The 25,209-nt window shown below is 41.6% G+C and overlaps 3 protein-coding genes across 6 annotated transcripts; 2 read left to right on the forward strand and 1 right to left on the reverse strand.

Moving 5' to 3' along the window:
- Positions 1–743: 743 nt before the first annotated feature.
- si:dkey-211g8.9 (free fatty acid receptor 3) lies at positions 744–3,366 on the forward strand. Its single transcript, XM_061760943.1, has one exon. The coding sequence runs from the start codon at positions 1,023–1,025 to the stop codon at positions 2,022–2,024; it is 1,002 nt and encodes a 333-aa protein (XP_061616927.1). The 5' UTR covers positions 744–1,022; the 3' UTR covers positions 2,025–3,366.
- A 938-nt stretch (positions 3,367–4,304) lies between these two features.
- On the forward strand, positions 4,305–7,449 carry LOC133470833 (free fatty acid receptor 3-like). Its single transcript, XM_061759721.1, has 2 exons — positions 4,305–4,530; positions 6,086–7,449. Exons 1-2 carry the CDS (start codon positions 4,513–4,515, stop codon positions 6,980–6,982), a joined length of 915 nt encoding a protein of 304 aa, XP_061615705.1. The 5' UTR covers positions 4,305–4,512; the 3' UTR covers positions 6,983–7,449.
- A 3,114-nt stretch (positions 7,450–10,563) lies between these two features.
- Positions 10,564–25,095, reverse strand: ago3b (argonaute RISC catalytic component 3b). 4 transcript variants are annotated; one of them, XM_061759723.1, is made up of 21 exons: positions 24,750–25,084; positions 24,528–24,553; positions 24,296–24,438; positions 21,787–21,958; positions 21,580–21,700; positions 20,174–20,382; positions 19,623–19,759; positions 18,110–18,244; positions 17,921–18,008; positions 17,666–17,813; positions 16,781–16,900; positions 16,570–16,713; positions 16,122–16,255; positions 15,769–15,953; positions 15,466–15,625; positions 14,792–14,882; positions 14,498–14,692; positions 14,262–14,396; positions 14,084–14,185; positions 13,781–13,980; positions 10,564–13,672 (listed from the first exon to the last, which is right to left on the reverse strand). In XM_061759723.1, exons 3-21 carry the CDS (start codon positions 24,312–24,314, stop codon positions 13,564–13,566), a joined length of 2,604 nt encoding a protein of 867 aa, XP_061615707.1. In that variant the 5' UTR covers positions 24,315–24,438; positions 24,528–24,553; positions 24,750–25,084; the 3' UTR covers positions 10,564–13,563. The 4 variants fall into 4 exon arrangements, with proteins under 4 accessions (XP_061615707.1, XP_061615708.1, XP_061615709.1 ...); XM_061759724.1 differs by having other exon boundaries at positions 24,722–25,084; XM_061759725.1 differs by having other exon boundaries at positions 16,591–16,713; positions 24,296–24,553; positions 24,722–25,095.
- Between the last annotated feature and the right edge of the window lie 114 nt (positions 25,096–25,209).

Genomic DNA, 25,209 nt, shown 5'->3' on the forward strand with positions numbered 1-25,209 from the left:
CACCACAGAGAAGAACCCTGACAAATTTGAATGATTAAAAAAAATATATGTAACTATATAAAATGAGGCTTTAAAATCAGGGAAAATCAAGCTATTTTTTTTGCTGTCAAACGCTTTGGTCATGTTAGCTGAATGCTCTGAAACCACGTTTCACTCTGACAACTGTCATTCAAATACCACTACATGTATGCATCCCTACATTAACGCAAAATACATAAGACTTGATCATTTAAATAACGACAGGGAGCTTTTTCTGTAATTTGTGGCATCCAAGGAAGAGAAATTTTCGGGGCGTAGGCATAGCTACCTAGCTAACTGCTTACTGTAGTTGTAGTAACTCGCAATTGCGGCGGACTGTATAACCGCTGATGCGAACGAAGGCGCTCACTTCCTAAAAATGTTGTGGCGGGGCCCAGTGAAGTCTGTTTAGTCACGCCCCAAAAAATCCGGAAAACTGAAATGCTGAAAGAGTTTAACGCTAACAATTCATTCTGCACAATTCAGCACTACATTGGTCTCATTCTTTGCACGTTTTCAGCAATTATCTTCAAACATGTATACTGTCATGCGGTTCGAAGCAACTCTCTAAAATTCCCGTTATTGCCTTCACATCATTGAAAGCGCCTCCGCCATGAAGAGATGACCATATGCAACCCTCAATTATTCTGAATCATTTCACTTCAAGGTCCAGATGCTTTTCCCTCCTCTGAGAGGGCAATTATGGCAGCCCGGTGCTTGCTAAATGTCCGCTCCTTCTGCATGAGTGCCTGCGTCTTCTGATCGGTATCTCGCAGCCGCGATGTGTCGTACAACAAGATGCCTCACTGCCTTCGTTGCCGCTACCTCAGTCAGGACGGTCGCTCATTGAACAACGGCCTCCCTTTCCTAAATGGGGACTCCATGTTTGAATCTGAGAGGGACGGAGGGACAACTAACGCAACTACAGAATAGCTAACAGATGGCACATTTTTGCAGGATTTCCTGTTTGTCTCAGTGTTGTCGAGCAATTAAGCGTCTACGCGATGCACGTGGCCGTCAAGGACTGCGTCGCTCTCTTCGTCTACTCCTTCACGTTCATGCTGGGCCTTCCCGCCAACCTGCTCGTTCTGTCCGTGTACGTCCGCAAAGCCCGCAAGCGCGGCGCCACGCCCAACGTGGTCTACGCCCTCAACCTCGGCCTGGCCAACCTGGTGCTGGTGACCTGGTTGCCCGTCAAGGCTTTGGAGACCTTGCTTCAAGACTGGCGGCTCCCGCCTACCGTGTGCCCCGTTTATAGCTTCTTCCTATTCTCGTCGCTCTACGGAAGCTGCCTGTTCATCACGGCCGTGACGATGGGACGCTACCTCAGCATCGCCTTCCCCCTCGTCTACAAGCGGTACCGCCGGGCTCGTATCTCATGCTTCATCAGCGCAGCCCTGTGGGCCTTCGTGCTTCTTCACCTCGGCGTTGGCCTCGTGGCGGAAGGTGGCGCCAACTTCGTCTCCGTCAAGGACGACGCTTTGGCGTGCTACGACCATTTCAATGCCTCCCAGCTGGCCGTGCTGCTTCCCCTCCGCCTGGAGATGGCCGCGGTCCTCTTCCTCCTGCCTCTGTTGGTGTCGTCCTTCTGCACGCTGCGTTGCGTCACCCTGGTGTGGCACTCCAACTTACGACCCGCGGGGAAGAGGCGAGTCCTCGCGGTGTCGCTGTCCACGCTGGCTGTGTTCGTGGTGTGCTACGCTCCCTACAACGCCTCGCACGTGGTGGGATTTGTGACGGGCGAAAACATAGAGTGGAGAACGTACGCCATGCTGACGAGCTCTTGTAACGTTTTCCTGGAGCCCGTCGTCATGTTGATGCTGTCACCGGCAGCATCGAGAGAGATCGTGGGTAGAATCTGCGCGGGGCAAAGCAGACTGAGTCGTACGGAAGCGTTTCGCCATCATTGCACCACTCCCAACACTGTGGCTAATATCAGGTCGCCAGCTACCATCACTGAGAAGAGCCAAGCTGGGGCGGACATGCCGAAACTGAGTCAGGAATGAGATGAGGACTTCCCTTTATTAGAAGACAAACTCAGTGAACATTTTTTAAATGTACTTTGCAAATACAGTGGTGATACAAGTGATCCAAGTTACAAGGTTTCCGAGATACGAGCCGTTGTTTGGCCGTTTTTCGCTTTGACTTGAGAGCAAACATTTGACATGCGAGCACTGTGTGGTGGCAGTCAAGTCAACTCATTTCACAGCATGCAACAGTTTGGCAGACAGTGAGCAATTCTCCAAAAAAGAGGCTTAGGTGTGGAATGCCATTCCCAGTTGAAGTTTACGGACATAAGCTAAATAAAAAGAAGAGAAATTACATGTTGTGTATTTGAAACAATGACATACCTTTTCCTTACAGTTAGCTATCTTAATGCTAACAAAAAAGGGCTTTACGTAATGGATATTTGAACACAAATGGCGCCGCAACAAAGGTAGACAGACAATATAACAGTACTTACAGGCATGTTTTCTTTATTCTCAGCGAAAAACAACAAATATTACTGCTGCCTACTGAGTCATTAGTAGTTGTGAAACTCTTTTACATTTGTGTGGGCATGATTGCATTATGCTGCCACCTGGTGGCCAAGTTGTGCAGACCAGAAGGAGCCACAACAAATTAATCATGATGCACAAACTGTATAATTCTTTACATTCGTTTTGATTATGTTATTACTGTTTTTTCCCCCTGCAATTTACTGTATGAGAAAAGAGCTCACTAAACCTCCTTTTCAATAATATGGATATGTATCACCTTGGTAAAATTGCACTAACACCACTTTATTGACTTATTATTATTATTATTTTCTAATTGATTGTAGTCATTATAATTCCTCAAGGCGAAATTCAAACACACACAGCTGTATATTTTGTGTTACATGCCACACAGATTCCGATCACACACATGCAGACATGGCAGAGTACGTAAGTGCTGTACCTCTTGAGCTGGTGAGGTTGGGGACAGCGCCTTGCTCTTGGGCACTTCGACAGTAGCCAGGAAGCACACTAGCATCTCTCCAACAATTGGTTGCCATTTCACATTTTGTCCTCAGCAAACCTCCAGCTCCAAAGATCCAAATCCTTACAGATGAGGTACTGCCACCTACAGGGTACAATCTAATGATATTTAATATTGATTTTAAATTAGAAGGCGAGAGAGGGAAATTTTTTTTACCACATGTTCATTATTTTGGTTGTAGTTTTCAGCACAACTACTGCACTGCGAATGAGAGCTGTTTATAATATTTAGCATATTTTTCTACTGCAAACAATATCACAAACATTAACCCTATTCAAATATGATGTGGAAAATGAATAATGATACATTGTTTGTTTCTGTGTTTAATGGTCCTGCTTGCTAATATTATTAGTGAGGTATCAATTGACCTCGCCTTCAAATCAAAATAGTCAAAATAAAGAATATGTTGCCAAAACAGCCGTTTTGGTTTTGTTATTACATGTTTGAGATGACTCAAAACATGACGTCAACATTCTAATAAATCAATGATGAACAACATGATTTCAAGTGCATCTCAGTGTATTTTAGCAGCTGAATTAAAAAAGTGACTCATACAAATTAATTACTCACAGATTGAAACATTTCATTTATTTTATTTATGATATAATTAGTTCTACTTTTGATGATAAGCCTATAGCTTCAGACCCAAAATTCCCCATCTCAAGAAATTAGAATACAAGAAACCATTCAAATGATTTTTTAACAGAGATTTTAGGTAGGAATCGGCTTTCTTATCTGTCTATAATGAATCTATAAATTGTACGAGTTTCCCATTTTTTTGATTTGAACAACTGAAAGAAATGTATTTATCCACGATATTCAAAAAGTTTGAGATGTCCTTGTATATGAGGGGCAGGAAATATGAGGACAATTCAAATGGCACATGACCGACAGGGGCCTTGGAAAACAAAGCAGTACTGTATCGCTGGTTATATGGATAAGGAAGTGTCGGAACGAGCAGCATGACTGTTGCTGTTTTTGTCTTTTAATATAATGTGTATGTGTAGAAAAAGCTTTTAAAGATGAACAATTTACATACTGTATGCCTAGTACAACTGTTCATTGTATTTCTAATTTATATTTTGTTATTCTTTTTAATGAAAGCTGAAATCTACAACCTCAACAGTAAAGACACAGTGATGATGTGGTCGCCCCTTGGTGGCCACTAAAGCAATATAAAAACACCAACACCCATTCATCAGATATTAATACTGTACATATTATCCTTCCCACTCTTTCTCTACCAAGCCCTTTGACACATTGAGTGATTATGACACATTTCCGTGTAACAACGTGAGCTTACAAGCGGTTGCGGGGTGACGATGTTTGGAGAGTGCGGACGACAAATATTGTGTCCAAAAACGTATTAAATTTCCGTCAGTGAAGGTGAGATAGGAGATATTGAGTGTGATATACTTCTTGGGACAGTGTGTTGGAACAGCAGCCGCACAGTGATGGAGAGACTGCTGCATCATGTTTGACAGTGGTCAGGTAGGCGTGCTTTTATGCATTACATATTTACTTGTAATACATTTGCATGAATTAGTTTCTTCTTTAGTCATTAAATGTATTCTTATTATTATTTAGATCAACACCATGATACATTTATTGAGATAAAACAAGATCATATATATACATATATAACAAACAGATACATTAAGAGCTTTTTTCCCCCAAAATGAGATCAACATCAAATTAAAAAATATATATATATATATTATTATAAATTCGTTATGCCAGTCTATTGTGTACAGACCCTGAGACGATGAATTGTTTTACAGGATAAAATTAATATTTGTTAAATTTGCTGGCCTGGTTAAATAAATGTCTGTTTTTTTCAGAATAATGCAAATTGATTTGTAGCTTTTTGGAAAAGAGCTCCTTATGTGTTTAAGTGTAAATGTGAGTGTGAATGGTTGTTTGTTTGTATGTGCCCTGCGATTGGCTGGCAACCTGTTCAGGGTGTTCCTCGCCTCCTGCCCGATGATAGCTGGGATAGGCTCCAGCACGCCCGCGACCCTAGTGAGGAGAAGCGGCTCAGAAAATGGATGGATGGATGGCTGGATGGAATTAATGTTTGTAAAATATGCTGGTCGTTTTTTTTGGATGGAGTTATCACATTTTAGAAATGAGCTCTTCATATACGCTTCAGTTATACAACATAATATTTTCCATATATTGCATTTGCAGGTGCCATTCAAAGAGGCGCGAAGCAGGTTACATTATTATAGATTATATATTATATCATATGATTTTATTTTATTTTATTTTATTTTATAGTGGTACAATGAGCTATATTTGTGTTTTTCAAGATCTTTTGCTTTGACTTGCAATCACAAACTTGAGGTACGAGCGCTATTTGGTGGCCGTGAAGCCAACTCAACTCACTTCACAAAAGCAGCAGTTTGGCAGATAGAGAACAATTCTTCAAAAAAGACTTCAAGCTGTTTATTGCCACTCCCAATTGAAGTCTACTGTCAAACTAAACATAAAACAGAGAGAATTATATATATTTAAAACAACCACATAGATTACCCTTTCAGTCTGCTAGATTAATGCTAACACTAACTAGCATCTATGTTGCGGTTCTATAACTTTTTAACAACCGATTGCACACAGGCGGTGAAGCAAGACATGTAGAAAGACAAAAGAACAGTACTCACAGACATATTCTTCATGCGAAGTATGACTAATATTAGCGCTGTACTGATGAGCTGTGCGGAGTTGCGCTGTCTTAATGAAGAGTCGACATTTCTGTCTTATACTGCCCCCAGGTGTCTAAGGCAGGCACATCCGAATGAGCAGCACAATTGAAGGAGAAAGTGTGACAAAAAGTTTTGTTGTTGTTTTTTGGTGGGAACACGTTAAAGTTACATCTCAAGGCACCACTGTAATATAATATAATATTTGATTGGATGGAGTGTTCCTGATTGTGGCTTATGAGGTGTGGCTTTTTTTCTTCATAGTGAGGCTGCTGTTTAAATGTGACTGTGACTGTGACTGTATGTATTTGTATCAATAATGGCCCTGATGGTGTGTTATCCAGTGTGTGTCAGAGAGTGGCATACTCCACCTGCTGCTTTCTGTCTACATCTTCACCTTCCTGATGGGGGTCCCCGCCAACATTCTGGCTTTCTGCACCTTCTGCCACAAGGTGCGCACCCGGGCTGCGCCCATCGACGTCCTCCTCCTCAACCTCACCATCTCCGACCTCATTTTCTTGGCTTTCCTGCCCTTCAAAATGAAGGAGGCCTCAGACAACATGGCCTGGGTGCTGCCCTTCCCGCTGTGTCCGTTTACCGGCTTCGTCTTCTACGTCACCATATACAACAGCACCCTGCTGCTCACCGCCGTGGGTGTGGAGCGCTACCTGGGGGTGGCCTACCCCCTCAGGTACGCCCTGTGCCGCAGGCCTCGCTACGCCGTGGTGGCCTGCGCGCTCTTCTGGGTGGTGACCTCCTTGAACCTCAGCATTGTCTACATCATGCCTTACGCCCAGTGGGGTAACGACGGAGCCAAGCCCCCGTCCACCTGCTACATGAATTTCACCGAAGCCGAGCTCAAAATCCTGCTGCCGGTCCGCCTGGAGCTCTTCTTAGTCCTCTTCTGCGTCCCCTTCGTCATCTGCTGCTTCTGCTACGTGAACTTCATCCTCATCCTGTCGCGCCTCCCCAACATCAGCAGGCGGCGGAGGCTGCGGGCCATCGGACTGGCCCTCGGCACGCTCGTGGTGTTCGCCGTCTGCTTCGGTCCTTACAACGCCTCCCACGTGGTGGGCTTTGCGCGTCAGGAGAGTGAGGACTGGAGGAACGTGGCGTTGCTTTCGAGCACCCTCAACGCCTGCTTGGATCCGTTCATCTTCTACTTCTCGTCGGCGGCAGTTCGGAGCATGCTAAAACACTGCTTTAAGAATGTCGTGGCAAAGCTGCACATCCTGAGATGAGGATGACCTGCTCGCATCTCAGAGGACAATAATATCAGCCAATTAAGTTCTTACACTGTCTTGTGTTATGTACGCTACTCACAAAAAACAGGAATATATTCAGCTTTTGGGTCCAACTTCAGGATTAAGCGAAAATAACCTTTAGAAGTAAACTTAATTTGACTTATCTGTTCAATGTTTCAGTACTTTTTGCTAGGCCTATTTAATCGGCTGATGTTAGCCAGAATCACCCCCCCACCCCATATTAAACGTTAAAACAAGACAAAGACATTCAAACTAACATTCCTCCCAAAAGTCGGCAAAATAATCAGCCAATTTTGATGTTATTTTATTTTCAAATACTATTGGAGAAAGTATTGTAAAATAGTCAAATGTTCCTCCTGTAATTCATATCTTTATTGCTGCAAGCGTTAAGGAACCAAAAAAGAAGACATTTTAGTCATTATATATTCGAAAATTAAATCTGCTGATTAATCGGTTATCTGAATTTTATTCTGCCAAATATCAGAATCGGTATCAGCTTTAAAAAAAATCCATATTGGTTGGGCCATACTTTTTACACGTTGTTGTTCTCTTACAAGGAACTGAACGGCAAAATGTACATGCGTTTGTTCCATAAACATTTTCAAGGACATCCACTTCTATGCCTTTCTGTGACTCTTCCAGTCTCTCTTTGTCCCTGATGCAACCTGCTGATGACTCTAAGCTCAGTGACCACTTCCATCTGAGAACATCCTGTTTGAAACCTTGCAATGCTGAGGTATTGTTGATCAATTGTTCGGTGACGTCTTGGATTCATGATGTCTAGATCTGAACATTATGAGAGGACTGTTTAAATACCAAATTGTCATTGAACCAGGAAATGTATTGGTGGATTCATGTCTCAAACACCTGTTGTGAATTTTGCTGTTCAGCTTGTTGTTGGCGAACAACAAATGGTGAAAAAAAGTACTGAAAGATGGAACAGTTGGGCGTGCATTCAAACGTCTAGCATTCATTCATTCATTCTCTTCCACTTTTCCGAGGTCAGGTCGCGGCCGCAGCAATGCACATGACCTCCATTTTCAAGGGCTTATGCCACTTTTCAAGTGACACTGTATTTGTAAATACAACCGCATTTTGCACTTGAGCTGCAGCATGCTCTATTGGGTTGAGCTCAGGTGACCACTGAAGAATAATAAATGTGTGTTTGAAAAGTGTCACAGAAGCTTTGCTATTACGTTTCGTGGCATTGTCCATCTGCACTGTGAAGCAATTTTGTAGCATTTGAATGTGTCATGATATGGTATGCTGTGGATCATGAGCTCTTCTTGCTTTCCATCCATCCATTTTCTATAGCGCTTGTCCTCACGCGAGGCATGGGTGAGCTGAAGCGGAGTAGACCCTGGACTGGTCGCCAGAAAATCGCAGGTCATATATAGACAACAACCATTCACATTCACAGCTGCGGACAATAGAGAACCTTTAATTAGTGTGGGAGTGACAGAGTACCTGAGAAAACACACATGAGCACGGGAAGGACACGCATACACACAGTGAAATGTCCTAAATTGTTGTTGAACAATATCCACCCAACACATTTGAGAGTTTAATCAAACAGTGTTTCATAATGGACAAAGCAAATAAAAATATGGGGGCTGTTTGAAACAGGAAGCAGATACTGCAACGTTTGCGCTTGCTAATCTAAATTCAGTTCATAAGCACAGGCCGCTTCTGGTGTGTACACACAAACGTTACTCATTAAGTTATAAAGTGACGTGAAGCAACACACACTATTGATTACTGCCATTTCCTGGCTATAATTAGGAAATGTCACCTTCCTTTGTGGGGGGTTGTACACAAATACAATTCTTTTATAGCAGTACACTCAGTACTGGCACAGTGTGTGACTTTAAAATGTTTATTCGTGTGTCATTATGATGACAGCTGGACAGTTGAAATGTGCACATAAGTTCATTACATAAGAATTGATTAAATGGAGGGTTCCTACTTAGGTTTAAATGGTGCTGACGTTTTAATTTAATCACACTTATTTTACTTCATATGTGGTCAATACAAAAGTTACAGATGTTTGAATTCATTAGCGGATCTCTGCAACTCAATTGTAGATATCTGTAATGGAGTTTTGACTAGGCAAAACTGAATTACAGATGTCGGTATCTGTCGTTTTGATGAGTCACAATTTCTTTACAGACATCTCGAATAAAAATTCGAACTATTCAACATATAATCATCACTATAGTCACAAAGAGGTTGTTGATATCTACAATGTTAATTCCAGATAGTCAAGCTTAGCTTTTAAATGTTGAATCCACTTGCCATACTTATGTAGTTAAAACTTGATTTAGTAGTAGTGTGTGATATGTAGTTGTGGATAACTGAAATGTTCTTTTTTACTACACCGCAAGCCTGACCTGCAAATACTGTGTCGCCAAAAAAGGGAACATTGTGTGCTCAAATGTTGCCTGCAGGGTCTGCAAAGTGTACCTCTGCATGAACGAACAGCATAACTGCTTTATTAGTTACCAGTCCTAATGTTACAATGATGAAATGTTTCTTTGTTTTTGCTTTTCCCACTAATGGGCAAGGAGTGTCACTTTGTTGAACCGGATTTTCTACTTAAAAATATAGATATATTTTACAAAATGCTGCCAAAGTAAAATGGTCATATGTGCTCCAACAACACTCTGGGCTTGAAATCTTGAATTTCCAACCATTTCAATTAAGATCACTACAGCATGCATCTGTAAATAACTCAACTTCTGTTATACAGAAAGAAAAAAGAAAAACAGCATAAACAAGATGTTGTACATAAATAAAACCCGAGCGTGAAACAATTGAAACTATAGCAAAGTTAAGAACAATAAATACACAGACAACAGAAAAAGCTCTAGACCTCTGAGCTTCTGCCTGGACTTTGGTACCTCCGGGATCGTAGAAATGGAGCATCTCAGAGAGGTGAGGTGGGGCGAGACCATTTAGAAATTCCCCAAAAAATAAAAGAATCTAAAGTGCACAGGCATCCAGGGGAGGGACCAGAATAGGAGTCAGGTGCTCCCTCTTACGGTTTCCAGTTAAGAGGCGAGCAGCAGCATTTTTGAACCAAAAAACTTAAAGTCTTAATCAGTATGGAGGACTGACAGGAGAAGCATTTCATAAACTAATAACTAAATTCTAAAATGGGTAATCAAGTTTATATTTTTTTAAATAGTTAAGAGGAAATATAGCAAAGACTTAAGAAACATTCCCAAGGTGAATTGACCTTACATTTATACATGTATTGCTTATAAAAATCCCCTTTTAATTTCCACTTCATTAATTAAACTGACACTTTTGGTATAAATAACATAAATAAGTGTTTGACAATTTAAGTACAGTTGTTCACCAGACATATAACATTAAATTACAGAATACAGTATAATGGGATCAAATATGCCAGTGCACCATATCTCGTACTTTATTAGGACCACACCAGAAGGCAGCGATGGCGACCCACATAATTGGGTATCATATCGTTTATAACATGCAAGTGCACCGTAGCTGTCATGTAACCAGTTCTGAAAAAAACAAACATGGAAATGTCCATTCATAACAGCACATTTTAATTGCATTTCACAAGTTATCACCACCAAAAAAATACACTTGTTTTTTTAAACAAGGAATTACAAAAATTAAATATGAAAACTAAATAAAAGGTTTAAATTAGGACCATGCAAGTGTTAAGACAAAACAGTCTCGACTAGCGTAAAGATCAGCAGAAAAACAAAACAGGAACATACTTTTTCATTTGAGTGTGATATGCAACCAACAACAGGTACTGTATTGTATTCATTTTTGCTGGGAGACAGACTTATGACTGTAAACGTCTCAAAATCACGTTAAAAAAAAAAGGATCACCATGAAGTGGATGCACAGACACTTGACGGCTGCTTTATTATTGCTGTCCAAAAAACGCACACGTCAAATAGGCAGTAAAGTGATGAAGGGGATACAGTATAATGTCTAAAAAAATAAAATAAAATAACACCACATGAGGTTTGTGTTGAACTTTGTATCATGAGGGCTGCAGCTATGTATTTGTGTTGTGATTGACATTGTCCATTCACTGAACACTTCGCTCGTCACATCTTTTGGTCCTGTCAGCTCCAAAACAGATCAATTCTGCATTTTTTTTCCTCCCGTTTTGTTCTTGGCATATGACAGAGACACACACAAAATACAACACCACCTTCCAGTATTGTTATGATTAAATGGAGAGGATAGTTCTTTGAATTTCAGCTTTTGTTTGTTTTCTCAGCACCATCACAGAAAGGCACAGAGGACAACCCTTCGACCAGAGTATGGAGATGTGTCACTGAAGATCACACTTAGCGGGTCTCAGTGCTTTGCATGAACAGATGCGGAAACTGATTACATCATTACACTTATTAAAATAATACCCCCCCTTCCCCTCCCCCCCAGAAAATAATTAAGATCACTCTTACACAAATACCTTAAAATATAAATATGCCTCCATCTTGGGACTAAGGTCTGAGGGGAAAAATGCAGATGTCTATTAAGCCAAAACTCTTGAAGGAGATTAAAAGAATGTTTTTGTTGTTGTTTTTAAACATGCCCACGACTGACTCTTCTTCAAGTAAAAATGAGTGGTCACGTCTTATCAGGGCACACCAATGTGAAATGGGGAACTATTTACATGACTAAAGATGCTTTCAATGCAGGCAAATGACCTTTAAGTGCAGTAAATATATAATAAGTTTCAAGTCCCTCTGTATTAATATATAGTCTATAATATGCATTTTCAAGGAAATACTACATTATTCTTTAACTAGCAGCAGCTAAAGTTGAGTTCCGGTGACACGGGGGGTCCGGTTAGCAGTGTGGAGACCGGCGGTGTGACGCTGTGACTGTGAGGCTAACAGAACGTTTCAAACTGACATGCTTATCACAAACCTTATTTCCACGCAAACATTGCACTCTCGACTCCAATCAGGCACTTCAAAAGCATCCCTTCACACTCCATCATTCATGTCAGATACTTTGCATCCCGCTACATGATCCGAAACAGACAAAAAAAAAACTTGCTCATCACGGAACCTTATTGCACTGAAGGACACCCTGAGGTAAGCCCGACAGACATCTTTGTCCTAATTCTGCAAATGAGTTTGGATTTTTGTTTAAAAGGCAAATAAAACACACACACACTACACACAGAGTTAGGAATATTTGGTTCCTGCATGACACAAACCTGTTGTGAATTTAGCTGTTAAACGTCAAAATGTTACAGATCAAATTAAGTTCACCTGTAAAGGCCTTTTCACACCGCACTTGGCAACACGCAAGCCGTCGTCGACTTTCCCATTCATTGTGTATGTGCTGAGGGGGCATGATCACGGAATACCGTGTCAAGGTGCGGCAAGTGCAGAGTGCGGCTGACGTGACGCGAATAGAAAAATGTTCCATTCGAGAGCAGCGTTGCAGTGACGTCAGACAGCACGGCCAATAAGTAAGAGGCTGGCGGAGTGATTTCTGAGTGATATTTTAGCGGACTGTGCTGTAAATGGCAAGGGGAAAATGGAGGAAGTCATAACTGCGGTGTCCAGCTATCATGAGCATGACAATAGAAAAATGATGTACTGAGCCCTTTCTAGAGGAGGCTTTCAAACTGCTCCATGCTCAGCCTGAAATACACCTCGGAGCGTCTTCGTGGTACTGCAGCTCATGAACCAGTTTAAACGGAGATGCTGCCATGAAAATTAGTATAGGACACACCAAATCCCTTTTTTTGCTGTAGTGTCACCTCATCCTACTTCATATTAGCAAAGCCAGGGCTTTCTTTTGTAACAATAACAAATACATATTGCAACATTGCGTTCTACTCATCGGGGAAAGCCTCCCAACTTCCTTGTCAGCACGGTCGGGTTGCACCGGAGTTGCCGCACGGACATTTCGCTTGCAGTAAGTGCGGTGGGAAAAGGCCCTAATGATTAGAGCGCATATTAGCTTCATCCAGAAATTTCAACCGAAAGCAGAATATCCCTAACTTTTTGTGAGAACTGTTCAGCACACACCAGCTGGCCTACAAGATCAATAACAGTCTAAGTTTATGCACTTCAAAGTAAGGCATCAAGGGACGGCTGTTACTCCAAGTCACATTTCGTTAACTCTGTAATCCAACTGACTGGCTGGAGCACTTTGACTCGGCACTGGCTTAAAGCATCCACATTAAGGCAGTTTACCATTTTTGAAGATGCACGCACGAAAGCACGCACACACGAGCAATATTTAAAACCATCAACATGATAAACCAGGCTCATTAGTCCTAAAAGGGCAAGATGCTTTGTTACAAATAAACATAGTCAGGCGCTTTGGGTTTCCCTATTGTCTTCAACGTACAAACTCATACCAAGCTACTGTGAAATCTAACTCATGAACCTAAACAAACTTCTTAAAAAAAGGAGAATCCTCAATGCTGGAACACAGCGGTGCCACGGGGGGAGGGGAGAGAAAAACAGTCGGCCGGCTTCAACTTGCATACAGGGGGCTCTTCACTGGCATGGCGAGTGAAAGTGGAGGCGTGTTCAGGCGAAGTACATGGTCCTCAGCGTGTCGTGGTGGATCTGAACGGCCTTGGCCAGCGCCAGAGGATCCCTGCCGTTACTCTGCCCTGAGATGTGGCTGCCCTCCGCACTGGCACGAAGAATGTTAAAAAAAACAAAAAAACAAAGTGTACAGAAAATACAAGTAAGTCCATTATCTGGTGTTATTTTTCTTTAAATTCAAAAATTTATTCTGTACCTGTCATGTTCTTTGTCCACCAGGTGGTAGCGTGCACGGAAGGCCACCAGGTGGGCGTAGTAGGCGGGTGCCGGGATGGAGACGGAGCGTGTGCAGCGGACGTATGTGTGGCACAGCTGATAGGTGAGGAGCTGGAACTCGTCGGCAGTGAAACAGTTGTCATCCCACAGCACGTGGTAGTGCGACGGCCTGCTTGTGCCCTGGGGGGCGCGGGGGGAGGAAGAGACAAGTTAATCGCAAATGAGAAAAGGGCTTTAGTGAAGAAGGACAAACAAGTATGAGCCCCCCCCTGTGCAAGTAGACCTGGATTCCAGCGTGACTGCAGAGGTAAAAGTCAAACTCATGAGGGTGGGTGATGTCGGTGTCCACTGTTGTGCCTGCAGGAATGTTTCCGCTTCTTCCGACCTGTCAGAAAATCAACCATAACATCATCAGTGTCTCACTTCTGATCCCGTGCTACTGATAGTTAAAGGGTACTCACCCGCTCATTGCGATCTGCACAGAAGAGGCGAGTGTGATGTCGTTTTTGTACAACAATGTAAGTAATTCCCGGCTGGTATTCCTTTTCCAGACTGATGCATGCCTCTCTGATAGCTAGTAGCTCATAATATAGCACCTATACAGAAATGTTTGGAGAATACAACTAGTATGTGTTCACAATGCATTCAAATATGAAAACTACTGTTACTTATTACTGATACACTATATATTGCTTACCTGTCTGAACTGGCCCTCAGACACCCCATCCCTATAAAAGATCATTCTAGTTGGCTTGTAGCGAGTCGATTTATAGAACTGGATCAAGAGCTCTCGCACCATGGAGGCCAAGTCTTGAATGACCTCTTGTCTGGGCCTCTGGACTCGCACAGTAGCACAGTACCTGCTGGGGTGAGCGTCCATGCTGCCGACAACCTGTAGAGAACATGTATTTAATAACAGACGTGCTTCATTTTACTGTATGCAAAAGGTGGACCAAGAGAAAATGTCTTTTTGTTGAACTTCTTGCCACACCGCTGCGATTGATGGCTTCTTTCCATCTCCCGCTGGAGGATGAGTGACATCAGCTCCGAGGAAGATGATTGGCTGCTGGAACACGGAAGGTCTGGGTGGATAAGAAGACAATGCGAAACAGTTCCAGTTGCACTAAGAGTTGAGGATCAACAGCCAGAAATACAAAAAATAAACAAACATGTTAATGTTAGACGACTCCGTCTGCTCCAGCTCTGCATGCTACTTTGTTCTAATCCAGTCTCCACTTTGCAACAGCAATCCATTTTGTTGTTGCCACCAGCCTTCTTGCAAATAAGTGTGTCCTTACTCTGGCAAGCACTTCTATGAGATTTTAAACATACTCATTTAAGTAGAAAACTCTGGCTTTTGAACTTTTTAAGTTCTTTTTTAAAACTTCCTCATATTGTTCTCTAGCAATACCGTACACTTGAAGTCATGTAGGTTCGTAATCTGAAAGAAATTTTGACATTGGAGTGAAATCATGTAAATGAGGGTTTTTTGCATTGCTGAAGTGCATGTAAACATGTCAGATCTGATTATTACAATTATCTGATTACTCCCAGTTTTCTGATTCTTATGGTCATGTAAACAGACTCAAGGATGATTTGATAAGCAGATACAGTATATAATGTCATGCATCGGTTTATTGCATGCGTTCATTGCGTTGCCTTTACCGCTGGTGAGGAACCAGGATGTTGTTGATGCCCCCGAGTTTGACGTTGATCTTGAGGCAGAGGTTGGACAATGTCTGTGGTGAGGTCTTCACTACGTTCTTCACCTGGACACACTGAGTGGCCATGCCAAGAAGGGTGTCTCCAACCCGCTTCACCTCAGCTGTGGATAACAAATGGGATCTTGATTTTAGACCACAGCCACACTCCTGTCATCGGACAAGCACTTCTTTTTCATTCTGACTTCCGTGAGTCATTTTCTGATTTGAGCTATTATAGCATGTGAAGAAATGGTCATCTTTATACCGTAGACGGGAGTTTTTCCTGGGAGGATTACGATGATTAGCTGCAGCCCCAGATACGTGTTCTTCAGGTGTCTGAACATGGGCTCCACACTGTCAGCTCCTTGGGCATATTTACAGAAACACGGCTGACCCTGAACTGGCATGCCAGCATCTTTTGAGATTTTCCGCAGCTGATCAGTAAAGCTCCTAAAGGTTATAAAAAAAAAAAACCAATGTCTCTCCACAGCTAATCACTGTTATTGATGAGGTCAGTCGGAGGGTTCAGCAACAAATAATTTTATGACAGAATATTACAGGTCTATGACAGGTGCGTAACAGCACCAAATCCAACAAATAAAAATTTTGTGATCTCACTTGAGAATCTCTTCACGACACTGCCTCTGGGTGGCAAAACAGGCAATGGCCCATATCTTGATCTCCACTCCGGTGTGGAACTGCTTCCCCCTCATGTCCCACACCCCGTGACTGGGTGTGGCCACTGTGCGGTTCTGTAACGACAGTGCAGGGTTGATCTGCTGGGGTGGGAAACCCACGGACACATACAGTACAAGTACGCAAGCATTCAGTTGACTGATCCAAAGATTCAGGTAGCACATGGGAATTACAGCGAAAAAGCTTCCCAATACAACAGAGGTGAAGGGTAAATTATGGAAACATAACTTTTAAAAAGCTGGAATTTTAAAAAATTCAAATTAGCACACGTGCTTCAAAGAACAGAAGCATTTTTTCAGGTGTGTAGTCCAGATTGTTAATCTAAAATGAGCATTGAAAGAAACCCATGCAAATGATGTGTGGTAAGTACCATATAGGGTTCGGAGCTCACCCTGCCGCCATACTGCAGCATGGGGGCCGGCAGGACGCGGCCGGTCACCTGAGCCATCTCATCACGTATGTGGAACTGGAACTCTTGGACAAATGGGTCAGCGTCATAATTTGCACTTCGCACCTGACGGGAAAGAAAGGTTGTTAAGTAAACAAATCACGAAACAGTTAAATCTGTGGGTTATATTTACCAGTCGGCTGATCTCCTCCTGTCTGTCTGGGGCAGAACGGGCTGTTGCTTTTATCATGGTGGATGTCTGGTTATCTGTCAGCTTTTTAATGCAGCGCTGACCAGCAACAACATTGCATACCTTAAAAAAAATAAAATGAAAAGTATAAATTCAAACAAGTTTTGGTTCATTCAATCAGTCACTTATTGTGTAAGTAGAATTGTGGGCTTTTTATTATTTTAGTATTGATCATTCAGAAGCTCAAAACCCTTTTACTCTAATCCCCATTGTTTACGAATGCAATCAGCAAGCTAAGTAAGGCTGATGTTAATACATATTTTTCATCTCCATCCTCGTTTTATTGCCCAAAACAGTAACAAAAAGGCTCCAGTGGGCGTCACTAGGCCGATTCAAAGGTTCGGTTATTGGTTCTCACATAACACACTTTTTATTTATCTTACTTTTTCTTTTTTCTGATGTGCTACTGAATGTCCATATTAGTTTTATGCAGGCTTTTTAAAATGCAGTTTTTTTGCCACCTGTGTTCTCTAATCAAATATTATCAAGTTGCACAGTGCATGTCAGCTGAGTCCTATTTAACCACTCCATCTGTTCCCAATGGAAGATTACAATTCACTCCAATTATTTCTCAATATTTAAACATTTCAATTTCGTTTTTAATAAAGTTGGAGGTGTCTGTCATTTCAATCCGATAATATTTGTCAACACTACACTAAAGAAGGGGTCATGGTTTATGTTGGTCAACCATGTTGGTAAAGCCTGTTCTTGATTTCTTCGACATGTGCAAGTAGGATTAAGGAAACAAATTTGTTCTCCAAAAATGTTGGTGTACAATTTAATTAATTCACAAACCATACACTGTAGTAGTGAGGGAGGGTTAGTTACCTCGAGGGGCAGGTAGGTGTGTTTCTGTTCTTGGCCCACCTGCAGACAAGGCAGGTGGGGATACTTGAGATGCAGGCTGTATTTCTCTCTGAAGTATTGTGCCACCGTGCGTTCAACTGTCTGACCACTTTCCAGTTGCAAAGGAAAACTGGATTTCAAGGATACAATGACTTGTTAGGTACATCAGATTTGGTCTTCTAACAATTTGGAGTGTTTTTAAAAATAAAAATAAAAAATAAAAAAATAAAATCATACGTTTGGAGGCTTGCAGGGCGCCGTGTTACATTGCAAACTCGATACTTCCTACGCATTGTTCCGCAGTGTGTCACTTCTACTTTCAGACCTGGAAATAATGTGGAAAAAAAATGTGTGTGGAAAAATAAAATAAAACAACATTCATGACAAATGAAATAAGAGGCCGGCATTCCTGAAAATGTTCACCACCTTTGATTTCTTTGGTGAATTTGACCCTGTGGGAATCGGTGAGTGAGCGAGGCTGCTCATCAATGTTGTGAATGTCCAGGACCTCACACATGAACTGGATGACTGGCTGGGCTTTATAAAAAGCTGTGGCTGACACTGAAATAAAGGACAAGGATAGAGTTAGTTTTGCTGTAAACACAGATAGAGGAGTATTTATCTAGAGAAATGTTGCACAGATGCTGCTCTTTGGAGTGCTTTACATTTAGAGCCAAAATCGGTAACAGTCAAAGTTGGTGATCATTTTGTGTATATTCAACCAAGAGACCTTGGATTTTTTTAATGCCACGGTATTGACCGGATCAGGATCCCTGGAATTATATGAATTTATTGCCAAAACTCTATTTTCTTTATTGTGCAGCAGTTTTCTTGGCTGTGCTGCTTCTTGTAGTGAACATGGATGTTAGATTTTTGTTCAATCAGATTTCGGCCTCCATATGCGCTGCTGTGTCAACCTAACCTGCCCAGGGCCTTCAGAATCAGTAGTGGTGGCCGATAAACTGCAACTCAAACTATTAGCGATGAGACTGTTACTTTAACTAGTCAGATTTCAAACTAATCCTCACAGGGCAAGCGCGCTGGCCCTCAATGACATTCACATTTTTCCCCATCCTCTGGTTGGTTAGTCAGAACACAACTTGTTACAGCCAACTTTGACTAGCAAAACACATTTTGTACCGATCGGCACACATCGAGATCTCTGGAGAGTAGGATGCCTTTAATTTAAATGTATGTTTTTGGATAAATATTGATTCTGAACTGCTCCAAATGATGTATGTGCAAGAGTTGCGTGCTGCTATATTCCAGTGTTGTGCAGTATTGAAGGTTTCCATAATAGCATCATGATAGTGATGCTATTCAGAGTTGGTTTGAGCTGGGCAAATCCCCACTGAAGATCCGGGTATCAATGAATGGCCCGTCACTGCACTAAAATTCGACGGAAAAAAGAAATTGACACATTGAGAAATTGCAGCTGCAAGAGCTCAAGTAACACAGAGAGGGCGGGACTTAGATACACTGAACTTATTACACAAAGTATGCAGCACTTTAACATGCTTGGCTAAAGTCTAACTAAAAGCTGTGGAATTCCATCCTATTTGCTGATTATTCGGCTGACAGTCTAAGAGTCAATCGAACAATCGGCTATAAAATGCTCAAAACGGAAACATTTTTATAGTTATTGAACAATATGATATGACCATTTACATATTCTAGTTTGGCTTGAAACTCCCCCATGTTTAGACACTCACACGAAAATAGATACTTGAATTAACAGAAACCAAATAGCAAAAAAATATGGAGTTAAAAATTTTTTTTAAATCCTACCAAATTCCAGAAAGCCCTGAAAAATCAACTAATTCTAGCCATGCCATGGTGTGTTCGAAGAGGGAAAGGCAGCATTTGATCTCATCGTAGATGTCACTGTCACAAGTTCTCTAATGGTTAAAGCAATTTTAAGAATGTTATGCTTTCTCACCATCAATATTGAGCATCATCTTCCACATCGCCGGCCGTATGGACTGATGAAAGCCAAACCAAACCTCTCTTCCTCCACCAAGCGGGTGGTCGTAGCCCTCTGGGGAGGAAAAGAAGGATCGGCCAACAGGGGTGTACCTGATCGCCATTAAAAGAGTACAGTAATTGTTAGAAATAAAACAGGACTGGAAGTGGCAAAAACAGTCTGCACGTGTGTCAACCGAAACCTATTTAGGCTATCAATATTGACAGTTGAGGATCACATTTAGGTTGTATTATTGTAGACTAACAGTTGACTTGTGGTGACAAGTGTTGCTGGAAGAAGTTCATACGAAATGTTGACACCTTAAAGATGTGACAGACCACTTAAACTCACCTAAGAATCCAGCACACCCCATCAAAATGAATTAATTAATACATAATTCAAACATTTCCACATTATAACAGCAAATCCTTTCCCCCCAAAAAAATCATTTCAATTAGACTTGATTGTTCTCCAACTATGGCGGCTGTGTTAAATTTCTGTGCACATTTCCAGGCACGCGATCTTACTTCATGGAGGGCAGGTGTCGAAGAACCACATCAACAGCATGAACTGGGTTGGTGCTGATAGGTTTCTCGAGATCCAGCGGTTCTGCTACGCCACGTCCCATCAGGACCTCATGCAGGAGATGCCAGCTGACCAACGATACAAACCTCACGGTGACCTTAAATGGGCGGTCTTTGCCACCTTCGCCTGGGAGGGTGACATCCAAATCAACCTGAGGAAATGGAGGCTTGTTATAGCATATCTTACCAAATGTACTGTATTTATTGGTGGCAAATGCATTTTGCATCAATCACCTGATGTAAAATTATGCAGAAGGCGTATGTTGCGCTAAAGACATGATCAGATGTCACAGTAAAGGTAACAACAGCCACAGTTGTTGCAAAGTGACAAGGCCCTGGTTATGAATTGAGGCTGGTAACTTTTTGGGGAACCCATCCACCATTATTCACTGGAAAAACTCACCTATTCACTGTTTTCTGTAACGTGGCAAAAAAGCTACTTTTTTTTCGTGGCAAATACTTTCTACAGTATATACCGTATGATATTTATTGTATTGTAAAGACTCTTTAATTGAGACTGTCAGCCATAAACACGCCACAAATCCATCAAACCAGTTGTCCACTCAACCAAACTTTTGCAGTGTAGGTGTGTGTGTGTGTGTGGCTCATGATAGTTTCCTCAAACTAGTACTAAACATGGCACCAAAACCACTGGAATCCGTTACAACAGCTCAGTGGAACACCACTAAACCTATCTAGGATCGCTAGTTAATGTTGTCGCCTTGTGGATCCAGCAGCTTCAAGTCAGTAAACACCTAAATGCAAAAAAATTGTAAAGCCAGTGGCCTACAAAGCGGCGGACTTTCGCATCAGCGCAGGCCAGCCCAAGGAGCATTAAAACTCAGTACTGTCGATGTCACTGTTGTTCTGCACCACTACAGTAATTCTTGATCATCATCAGAATTGTTTACGTATACAGACAGGTACTGTACATCGTTTATGTGCATGCTTAGCTGCAAGCTATTTACTGTACTGTATTAGGTAGGTTATTAGAGTTTGTAGGGTACAGCAATGCTCCAAGATGTTTATAAGCATTTGAAATGCTATCAAAGTGTTTCACCAACAGTTTGTGGCGTATTTATGTAGGCATAGTATGGGAACAAATATCCATTTATCAACATAGTTTAGCGTGTGACACTGTAGGATTTCTTAATAAATTGCAGAGCATTACTTTTGACATCCTGTCTACGGCCTATATGTACTATAGATACTTTTTAGAATGCATTAACAATCCAGCACCAGTATATCCACACGCCACTCTTCATAAAGGCCATAAAGTCGAGGGACAATGCTATACTTGTCTACGTGTCAGTCAGAACCACAACATGAAGATGAGTAACTACTCTTACCCCACTAGTGGCAACAGGAAGTGGGTTAGCAGTGTAGAGGCTTCTCTTCCCATCATAAACTGGAAGATGGTCACCAAAGATGGTCACCTTGAAATGCTTAACCATGGAGTCCACCACCTCCCTATGGAAACCAAACACATTATGGATGGATTAATGTTTGGCAAGAAATCGTTCGGGGATTAATCTTGTTAATGGCTCTTTTGTTACCTGTTGACCCGGCGAGGACATTTGTCAGGGTTGATGTCAACCTCATAGAGGTAGACATCAATCTTGGGGATATCAACCTGGAAACAGTTTGCAAGAAGCTTGATGGGCTTCCCAACGGTGCCATAGCCGGGTCGCTGCGGCAATGAAAAAAGGGCTTGGGCACTAACGGCTCCTGCAACACCGCACACACAAGAGATCTATGAAAAAACGATTTTTGCTGTCGTGCTCCAACGTCATTGCCATCCATATCTGGCTGAATAATATAGGCTCGAAATAACTTTCTATCCCTATAGTGTGTTTTCAGTGTAAGGGTGACATTACAGCAAGTAAATTATAACTAGACAACCTACCTGACATGTACGTGGAATGCTATATACTGTATGCAGGATTTTGTTTGAATTTTAAAGGACAAAGTAAATTTTGTTTGGCAGCAACATCTTTTATTCATGTAAGGGTCAATGACAGTTATGTTGCATATTAATTCCAAAGGGAATATTTTTATTATTTAATTGATGCTAAATTGTCAAACATTTAAAAAAAAACATTTCAATTACATTAAGGATTGTGTTTAATGGATCACTTTCTCCAAATATTGAAGACTGTCATTGTCATTTGCTTTTTCTTTTTATTGAAGGGGGAAGGATTTTTGTGGACAAAAAAAAACATTGGGAATTGTATTTTAGGCCAGTCACCCTGTCTTACTTTAAATGGGTACTGTTACACTTGTCCGTCTTGTTCGCTTTCTAAAAAGAAGACAAACTATTGATTTCCTAAATGAAAAGCTGCATTTGCTGTATCATTTTAAATGTTAATCTGTTCCTGTTTACACAAAAGACAAGCAGCTTGTTTTGCATTTTGCTCCTTTACTGTACCCTTAGTGAACCCAGCTGTGACATCAAAACCAAGTTACGAAAAGAACCGTGGGGCGTACCGTTACACCTCTATCTAGCGATTATACATTTATGTGGTTTTATCATTATAACATGCCCAAGAGCAACTATACCTACATTGTGGCCCACAATGAAAACAAGTGTGGCACCCCAGATCTAATACGTTTGTCATTGTATTACTCTAATTTATCATTGTTGTATGTCTCACCCCTATGAAAAAAACCAGTGCAAAGCTAATATAGGTCAATATTAGTCCAGAACCGACCACAACAACATCAATAAAACACAAATCTGGGACTCATAAAGTGTGCCCCTTGGCAACAAAGTAAATTGACTAATGAACTGACATGCTCAGTTTGTGTGTAATTAATGCAGGACGCATCTGACTGACCATTACTCAACAGTTTGGGTTGCTATGGTATGGCAGTAGCAGAAAAGGCACACACGCAGGCCCGCGCGCGCGCGCGCACACACACACACACACACACACACACACACACACACACACACACACACACACACACACACACACAGCTGTCAAAGCGAGTCAGGCTCTCAGGCACACCTGACGGGTTCACGACACCTGCCTTCGACAGACCAACGACGTAGAAAAACTGGTTTAGGCTCTTTCACTCACTCATTTACTGATTCACACAGATGAAATAAATGCTTGTTGGCTACTGTTGGGCGAATGCTGAGAGTCAAGCATTGGCACCGCTATAGTAGTGTCCTGCTTATCATACTGCTGCTAGTTTAAACTGATTCAAACCCCAAAAATTAAATGAGCAGCTTGCTCAAAACAGTGGCCTATTGAACTCTGCAAAATTAAAGATGACCTCATGGACAGGCAAGCAATGATATAGCAATGATGTCATGGGAGGAAGATAATAGCACATAATCAGATAGTTCTGAAGTCATCTCCTATGTTGTACACAGGCCCAAGGGGGCATATATTCAGATTCAAAAAAACTTAATTTATCCCCACGGGGCAATAAAATAATAATAATTATAAATCAATTATTATTATTATTATATGTTGTGATAACCAAATTTGTTAAAGCATTTTTTCTGCAGTCCCAAGAATTTTTACTTATGATTTTTTAGTAATCTCCATTACGTCACTGTCATTTTTAATCTAAGCAGGGTGCATTTCTTGGCATGTTGCAAGAAGATAACATTCATGTGACAATTAAATCAAGAGTTTTTCCTGGCTCAAATTGAGGCATTCTGCACAGGTGTGTATGCTGCATCGACATTGGCTCAAACAAACTTTCTGTGACGTATTTACATTTATTTTATTGTACTTTACATTGTTTTTCTAATATATATATATATATATATATATATACACACACATATATATATATTTTACAAGACGCAAACAAAAACATATATTGTATAGTTTGCCCACCCCCTGCGAAATGAAATGCTTTTGAATTAAAAAAAAGCAGCATTTACCAGTTTGAAAATCAATGAAAACATCTGACACTTTAGGAAAGAAAATCAAATGTTTTAGGAGTGAACACAACGCAGATATGAACCATTTTCATGATGTCAGAGCTTTTAGACCTCGAAGTGTGAACTGTTAATAGCTACGGTCGCCTGGCAAGACAACCCACCTGTTGTTCCGCTTTCCATTCATGAGTTCTCTCCCCGGATGACCCGGCACCCTGAGACCAATCCTCCCTGCTCAGAGAACGGCTTCCAACGGAAGGTCGAAACGCTGCCTCCCGGTTGCCCCAGCTGGTGTGTCACTGGGCCGCTGGGGAAGTGGGGGGTCAATTGGCCGGTTAGTTATCGCTGCTGCCGTTTCCAAAGTAAGCCAAATGTTGTACAAATCTTCCCTCTGACCTCTTCTGAATTTCTTCCGGGTCAGCCTGAAAGGAGAGAATGACAATATTCTCAAGTTCGCGTCACGTTTGGAAGCGAAGTTTGTTCGATATGGCTGACAGAGTATTAGCCGCTAACACTCAACAAACTGCGGTAACATTAGTTAGCTTTAGCCACCGTCATTAACGACAGAAAAGACCCATATGAATATTTACCCAATATTTTATTCAGTTCTCCTGTTACCTGCCGGGACAGCTGTTCTTCTACATCAGAAAAGCAACGTTTCACCACCGCCGATAACTGCCTCGACAGCAGCGACAGTCACTCCGGTGTGTGAAATGATATGCGGCGCCCTCGTCTACCCTGAGATCAAGTTAGCAAAGAGCGGCAAATTAGACTTCCGAAATACCCCTTTAAAATAATTCCACCACCGAATGATTTTTTTCGTATTACTGAGTAACAACTTTAGAGGAGGGGAAAGAAGATTATGTACATTGTGTTTTTATTTTTTTCCACACAATGATTGTTCACTAATCTCGTCATTAAAATCAATAGTCATTAAAACGCTATTCAGCCTCAATTCCAAAATAAGAGAAATCTATTTCCGTTTTCCCCCCCCATATAGTGTCTAGGGTTAACTTGACACAAAGTCAGGCTCCTGTTGCCACCAAGGGAACCCCTTCAGGAAAATACCGGCTGTGGG

The sequence above is a fragment of the Phyllopteryx taeniolatus genome, chromosome 21 (genome assembly GCF_024500385.1).
Source record: "Phyllopteryx taeniolatus isolate TA_2022b chromosome 21, UOR_Ptae_1.2, whole genome shotgun sequence".
In the NCBI taxonomy this organism is placed as follows: domain Eukaryota; kingdom Metazoa; phylum Chordata; class Actinopteri; order Syngnathiformes; family Syngnathidae; genus Phyllopteryx; species Phyllopteryx taeniolatus.